This window comes from Lytechinus variegatus, chromosome 5 (genome assembly GCF_018143015.1).
Source record: "Lytechinus variegatus isolate NC3 chromosome 5, Lvar_3.0, whole genome shotgun sequence".
NCBI lineage: Eukaryota > Metazoa > Echinodermata > Echinoidea > Temnopleuroida > Toxopneustidae > Lytechinus > Lytechinus variegatus.
The window spans coordinates 42,262,893-42,270,861 of record NC_054744.1 but is presented as its reverse complement, the minus strand read 5'-3'; the positions used below and the strand labels follow the sequence as shown (position 1 = coordinate 42,270,861).

Here is a 7,969-nt window from a genome sequence, read left to right as displayed (position 1 = left end):
AGAAAGGAATGTGAAATTGAGTCGAACGCCTTTTCAAAATCGATTGCAACTAAGTATCCTGGTTTATTAAAATTTGATGTATGAAAAATCATATCGTTTATTATTCTTACAGCATCGCCAATATTCCTATTATTTAAGTAACCTACTTGGTCGCCAGACACAATATTATCCAAAATGGTCTTAATTCTTTTCGAGAGTATTTTGGTTAGGATTTTATAATCAACATTCAGCAAGGAAATTGGTCAATAATTGCTAATAAACATCGGATCTTTACCTTCCTTATGTATAATTGTAATTATTGCTTGTTTTTGTGACGGTGACAATTCTTTATATTTCATAGCATCATTAAAAGCATTTAAGACTAGGTCACCTATTACCTGCCAAAATGTAATATAAAACTCGACATTTAAACCGTCATTTCCTGGTGATTTATTTAGTTGCTTTTCTTTTAAAATTTCAATACAATCCCCCTGGTTTATTTTCACTTCGCAATGATTCTTTTGGTTTTCGCTTAATTTTGGTAAGTTACTAGGAAAAAAATAATCACCAGGTTCTACCTCTCCTTTAGAATATAAAGAAGAATAAAATTCTTTGATTTCTTTTAAAATACTAGTTTCGTCCTTAATTACATTTCCATTAACTTTAAGTTCTTTAATAAAACCCTTCCGACCATTATAATCTACCAGTTGTTTAAAATATGCAGTTTCTCGTTCTCCACTTTCAAACCATGGGGCTCGAGATCTGATTTTTATACCGTCATTTAAGTACGCATAAATTGTTTTAGCTCACTTCTTTTTCTTGCCAAAAGATCAATCAAAATATCATTTGTGTTCGATGGTGTTTGCTGTAATTGAACCTCCTCTTCCAATTTCATAATTTCCTTTTCTAACTTATCAACCTTCTCTTTTCTTTCTTTAGCTTTTTTCTTAGAATATTTTCTTGTAAAATTTGGAATTTCCATCTTAACATAATCCCACAGTATTCTATTATCCATAATTTCTTCAGACAACCGAAGTTTTAGACGAGTTATTTCCTCTTTCATTCCTTTAACATATTCTTCATCGTAACATAGGCTATTGTTGAATTTCCAGTATCCTGTCTTTATAACAGGATGAGTAACGGCAAGATTAACATTTAATAATACGATACGATACATTCACGAAGACAAACGATAATAGTTATAATCGCGATATATCGAGACATTAACGATAATGACGTCATTCAAGATGGCAACTTGCAAGATAAACCGTCAGGTCAGGAGAAAATGGCTTAGATGACAGATTTCTCAATCATCCAGTGGATTTTTTTTCAATAACTCCGGTCCAAGGTATGCAATTACTTAAATTATTTGTATTTCCCTGAATGTATATCATCAAATTTCGCTCAAAAAACAGTTTTAAATCGCGATCTATAAAACGCTAGTTCACTATACGTTGTCTGTAGCCACGGACCCCCAACCTCTTCAGTCTATGTATGGTGAGTGAGCCAACGTAGTTCAGCGGAACAACCAAAATACAGAGACTGAAGCTTTTGGTCTAGTCTACACCATGCACCAACGAATGCAGCAAAGGCTTAATTTGTTCTAGCTCTTTACTTGAAAGAAATTTACTGGCCCTCTTTCCTTGGGTAAGACGTGCATGTAGCATATATTTGCTAGTGGCAAATCGTCATTTTCGCTGTCAAAACACGATGAAGACGACGACATCTTATCCGCCATCGTATATGATAACGTATATCATGTACAGCGAATAAAAAAAATAAACGCGAACGAGGTTACATGCATTGTACGCGCTTGCGCGCGTTCGCGGAAGTCCTTAACACACGGGGTGAAAGGCGGAATTTCCAGTCTATTCAATGGTACGATTTTGCATATTATTATTTTAATTTTGAGGTCAGGAGCAGAATTTACCGATGGCAACATGTTGCATGTATTCACTCATAATATTTTACATATTATCATGTCCAAGAACCGTGGTTGTATTTGCCGCCCCACGGAAATGAAAAACTCGAGACATTTTCCTTGTCCATCCCACAGTCTAGACTGTGGGATGGTCGCTAAAATTGTGACTTAATATATTATGTTACGCGTCGTTAGCTTCAATTCTCCATGTCAGGGGGGCGTTTCATGAAAGTCCGACTAGATTGTCAGTGTTGACAATTTCACTGAAATCCTTGGTTTTGATGGGCTGAAAGGCACTAGCCTCTGACTGTTTCTTGAGTAACTGTCGGAGAAAATCAATTTATCAGTGCTGACAACTTTCGAGAAATGGCACCCACACCATTTCAAATATCAGTTTATGAAACGCTAGATATTCGTTTATCATTATAAATGGAAAATTCTTTTCACAGACAGGGAAGGTGGCAGAGAACTAAGTAATTTTCAGATTAAAAAAAGTGAAAAGCTTTCAAAACTAGAAAATCGCAGTCCCAAATTCTGTATTATAATGGTCATAATTATGTAGGCCCTAATAACCAAGACTTGAATAGTATTGTTAGTAGGCCTATGCCGACAAATTTCTCTCTACGAACATAACGAAAAATAATTACCTTCAGCGTTTTGTAGTTTATTGGCCGATTAAGTTATCATGATCTCATGTTTTGGCATTGTGGAAAATGCTAATTGTATTAAATTTTAAATTAAGGAACATAAAAAGGCGAAGTAATTGTTCTGATATCACATGGTGTCGTCCGTGATATATTTAACATGCAACTTCTGCGATGCGTTTATCTGTAAAAAAATAATCAAAATGATCAAAATGAGTACTCTATTTCCTATGGCAAGACAGTGAATAAAGCCGATACAATGCATCAGGATTAAATAAATAAATACAATAATGGTCAACAACCAACTTGTATAAAAAAGAATAGCAAGCTATGAAAATTATCCTATTAAAAAGATGCTTCGATTTCTTCATATTTTGAGCCCTCTCATACTCAAAAGTATACTTAAAGGACAAGTCTACCCCCGCCAAAAAAAAATCAAACAAGCATATCACTGAAAATTTTTATCAAAATCGGATGGAAAATAAGAAAGTTATTATATTTTAAAGTTTCTCGCGTAATTTCACATAACAGTTCTTCTTCCGTTGAGTACAGTCCTCTTTACTATAAAGACGTACTTTATATGCACATCCCGTTCGGTATGTAAATGAGGGGATCGATGACATCACTCACTCACTATTTCTTTTGTATTTTATTATATGAAATATGAACCATTTTTATTTTCTCGTCATTGTCATGTGAAACGAAGTTTCATTCCTCCCTGAACGCGTGGAATTCCATTATTTTAACATTTTGTGGTTCAGGAAAGGAGGTCCTAGTCAAATTCTAAAACTAGAAATATTGTATAATTCAAACAATAAACACCTAAAGAAATAGTGAATGAGTGACATCATCAACTCTCTCATTTGCATATCACTGAGTTGAGCATAAAACTGTTTTGTGAAAAATAAGCGAAACTTTAAAATGTCATAATTTTCTTATTTTACATCCGATTTTGATGAAGTTTTCAGCGTTATTCATGTTTGATTTTTCTCAATTTATTTAATTCAACTGTTCTCTAGGGTGGACTTGACCTTTAATGAATGAACTTCCGAGGTTTGGGACTTTGGATTTTCAAGAAATAAATCAAATACTTTAAAAGTTAAATAACTGAAATCAGCTATATATAGATGTTGTTTGAAGGTTTGCATGGTGGCATGTACAATTGCTGAAGTGGTTTACGGTACACCATGTGGAGTGTTATAGAAACAGTGGATAGAAGAGAAGTGGATAGGCGAGAAAGCGGAGATTTGAGAGTAGAGTATTCTTTCTTGAAAATAGTCCTGAAAAGGACTGTAAACCAGAAGGAATGTTGAGTGAAAACAGCTTGAGTAGTAGAGCTGATGAGGAGATGCTGGCTTGAGTCGGCGAGTAGAGATGGTGAGTAGTAGAGAGACTCGACGTTTCGGACAGGTTGACTGTCCGTCTTCTGCCCCGTTATTCCGAAGGTTCGTAATTTCGAAGGTTCGTTAATCAGAAAACGAAATAAGGTTCGCAATTCCGAAGGTTCGTTAGTCCGAAAACGAAATAAGGTCCGTTAGTCCGAAAACGAAATAAGGTTCGTTAATCCGAAAATGAAATAAGGTTTGTTTTAAGTACTTATTCTATTCATGTATTCCATGAACTTCTCAAAATATTCCTTTTCAGGTCTGATCGTCAAAACTTTTCAGCTGACGCTGCGTGCTCACATTTTCATTGGTAATTATGCATAGGCCTACTTCTGTATTTTATTCTGACAAACTTCTGAAAAAAATCCCTCTTTATGACAGGTTGACAAAAATTTCAGCTCTCACTTCGCGGTCGAAATAATGAGTTAGCTCCATATACGCGTCTTGTTCATTATCACAAACATTTGTTAGAATGTTCACTTCCCGCGTTCGCATTATACACTCTAAAAAATGAAGTGCTAATTCAGCTCTTAAAGATCGTGTATAGTGACTGCACTTTCGAGTGCTGATTTGTCTAGTTCAAATTTGAACTAGACAACTCAGAGCTGAATTAGCACTTCATTTTTTAGAGTGTATTAAATCAGGGATTATGATATAAAATTATCTTGTTTGTAAGAATATAGCTAAGAAGTCACTTTTCGGACTACATCTTCAAAGAAAAATATCAGCTATGAGCAGCCGATCGGGGAAATGTGAATGAAATCCCCTCCCCTTATTGTGGAAAGCTCAATCCACATTTGTATATATGCATACACAATGTGAAATAAGTGTGTGCCCCTCCCCTCTCATTCCGAAAAGCTGGCTACGATGGCTGCGGATGGCTTTTTTGCCCCTCCCCAGTCAAAAAGGGGTCTTTATCCAACCCTATTCTGGTCCAAACGTTCACTCCCCCGCGCGAAGCTATTTTTTTAAAGGTTCATAAGTGGCTAACACTTTTAGTAGACAACATTTCGGATTTTTTTTTGACAAAGCAATTTCAAAATGCATCTACACGCCCCTATCGATATTTGATTTGATAACTTCTATAATAATTTTGCTCTTATACTGATTTTCTTTAATAGGTTATTAGTCGTTTTCTCATTGAATGCATTTACATTTATTTATTTGTTTGATGTTCAGTAGTCTTTTTTGTAAGTTGTAATTATTGTAAACATGTTCAGTTTGATCCTTGTTCCTTTGTATCATGTACATTTATTTATGTTTGAACCGGATAAATAAAATGAATAATGAAATAAAAATTTGCAGGTCTAGCAATGAGAGAAAAACATGAACTAGCCTCACAAGCCTATGATCATCGATTTTAGGGATAATTTCTTGTTTTTTTCCAAAATAAAGTGTACTACGTGCTCGATTATTTAGGTCAATGATTGCTTTATTTACTAACAAAACCACAAATAGAATATAGTGGTTCATAACTTACAATTTGAATGTTTTAGTTCACTTATGTCCGATTACACCAGAATTGTGTCCTATTTGCACCATTCCACCATCATTTCTTTTTTTTTTTCAAGTGGATATTTACACAAAAACTTCATGTCATGCTTTCTTGTTTTGAAGCCTAATATGGATATTAGTTAACCAAAGAAAATGAAGATATTGTTATGAAAAAAAAGAAATGCTTACTTAATAATTTCTATATCACGATTGACTTTCCTCTAATTCTCCCCTACGCCTCTACAAAATAAAGAAATCTGGATTACTTCGAAACCGTCTGCTATTATACCGATTGAGTCGTCGTCGTCATTGTCGTTGTTGTTGTTGTTGTTGTTGTTGTTATTGAGTTCCGTTTAGTTCTTTCGATTCGCTATTCGTTTTATTCATATACACAATGGACAGTTCGTGGTTCGGTGCTCACGGGGGTGAACGCCCATTGATTCATAAAAGGGAGAAGACCCATATTATCAGTTTACGAAGGAAAGTGCATTTTCAGCATAAGACATTGCTCATAGGGGACATGTTATCCGCTAGTATAGCTTTTGAAAATAGAGCGGCCGAGTGTGCATGTACACGAACCTTTGGATCGTAATGCCGGGATAAGGTAATACCTACAGCGACAGAGAGGCTTTAGCTGCAAAGTATCTGGGGATGCAGAGGTCTTGACCAACTTAACAACTCAGACAACCACCGGAGACTGTGAAGATGGCAATCAATGAACAAAAATTCTGTCTGATAATACTTTTCGTAATAAGCCTTTCATCACTCGCCGCTATGTTCACAGTGCTATACCATTACAACGAGTTGGTGAAAACAATTTCTGTAAAGAAGGATTATTATTCATTTGGCACCCGACAATTCGTCATCTCCTCCAAGGATGAAACCGGAGATGAAATTGATAATGATTTTGAAAATATCAAAATTATTTCTTTAAAGGGTGCCTCTAAACCAGTGATACAAGGACTCGCCCTTAGTATTAGCAATGTTGAACGTGATGTCTTAACATTCAATATTGATGATTATCTAAAACCCCTATCGGATATACCAATTGAAGAGAGCAGTCTTCTCCACAAGATTCAACAAAAACAGAAAGACACCGACTTTAAATGTGTTATTAGGGTTGCCAAGTATTGTTCATCTCGTTGTCGTACCGTTGCACCTGGAAACCAGTCAAGAGAGTGGAATCCATTTAGATGTGAATTCAGCGAGTTCTGTAGGTTTGAGACAAGTTTTGTTGGTCAACCCTCTAAGGAACTCATGCAGAGTTTCGACGTTGTTTTCTTCATACCTGGGTTTCGAGATAGACATTTGAATGAAATGATTGCTTTGCGACCACCGGGACAACTATGGGTCATATCAACAAAAGAGAGCCCTATTCATGACATGGGCTATGTACCTCCAGGTTTAACAGGAAACCCTTTCAATCTCACCATGACCTATGCGAGAGACACTGATATCGTTTTCCCATACGGCAGTCTGCAGAAAATAAAGGCTCTCCCAGAACCTCCTCCAATACCCAAGAAGACTAAATTGATAGCAGCGATGAATGGTAATTGCAATCCTTACTATTGGCAAAGGACGGAGTTGATCAATGAGATTCAGAAACACCTCTCAGTCGATTACTATGGGAAATGTGGTAAGGCGGGACAGCTCCCCCAAAAGAACACAACCGAAACGCTTCAACAATATAAGTTTTACCTTTCGTTCGAGAATAGTGAATGTCGGGATTATATCACGGAGAAAGTGTGGAAGAATAGTCTCTCTAATGGAATCGTTCCTATAGTCTATGGATCAACGCGTGAAGGCTACGAGAAGACACTTCCGAAGGATTCTTTCATTTTCCTTGAGGATTTCAGCAACATGAGTGCATTTGTTGATTACATTCATGCTCTTGATGAAGACGAAGCGAGATACAAGAAATATTTTGATTGGAAAATTGATAGCAAAATCATCTTGCATTCTCCATCAGCGTTCCGAGGTCAAAAACCTGGGCTTAATTTATGTTATCTAGTGAAGAAATTGATCCATATCTTCTTCTACCCAGAGACTTCGTGGAAGAAAAGGACTCCAGATTTTGCTTCTTGGTGGCTAGGACAGTGTGATGATTTTCATGCTGACAAGAAAGTGCTGGGATTCAATGTTCGAAGATCAAAGGAAAAGCAAGCTGAAATCGAACAGAGGTGGTAGAACTGGTAATACAGAATATAATGATTTATTGTTTGTTACTTTGGGTAAACACATATCCACTTGACTCGATTTCAACTTCGGTATGGGGTTAAACATTAAAGTCTGAGTTCTTCAATTACTGATGAGCAGCCTTTTTCTGCAGGAGGACTAAGTAAGCTCAGTCTCAAAGGAATACAAGTAAGAAAGTGGAATTGCGGATGATGAGGGCAATATCGTGTTTCGGTATGATCAGGTGGAGAACTCAACAAAGTATTGATAAAATTCATAAGGAGTTTATTCATGTCTTTGAGTGAATTAATAATTTAACGAGAATTACATATTTTTGATATTTAAGTTTAAGCCTTTGATGCACAAATGCT

At 36.0% G+C, this 7,969-nt stretch overlaps 1 protein-coding gene across 1 annotated transcript; it reads left to right on the top strand.

The window, feature by feature from the left end:
• Positions 1 to 5,867: 5,867 nt before the first annotated feature.
• On the top strand, positions 5,868 to 7,969 carry LOC121416202 (alpha-(1,3)-fucosyltransferase fut-6-like). The gene has a single exon (XM_041609694.1). The coding sequence runs from the start codon at positions 6,129 to 6,131 to the stop codon at positions 7,608 to 7,610; it is 1,482 nt and encodes a 493-aa protein (XP_041465628.1). The 5' UTR covers positions 5,868 to 6,128; the 3' UTR covers positions 7,611 to 7,969.

Bases quoted from the DNA above. Each gene is read 5' to 3' on its own strand.
- LOC121416202 (XM_041609694.1), top strand. From the start codon at position 6,129: ATGGCAATCAATGAACAAAAATTCTGTCTGATAATACTTTTCGTAATA.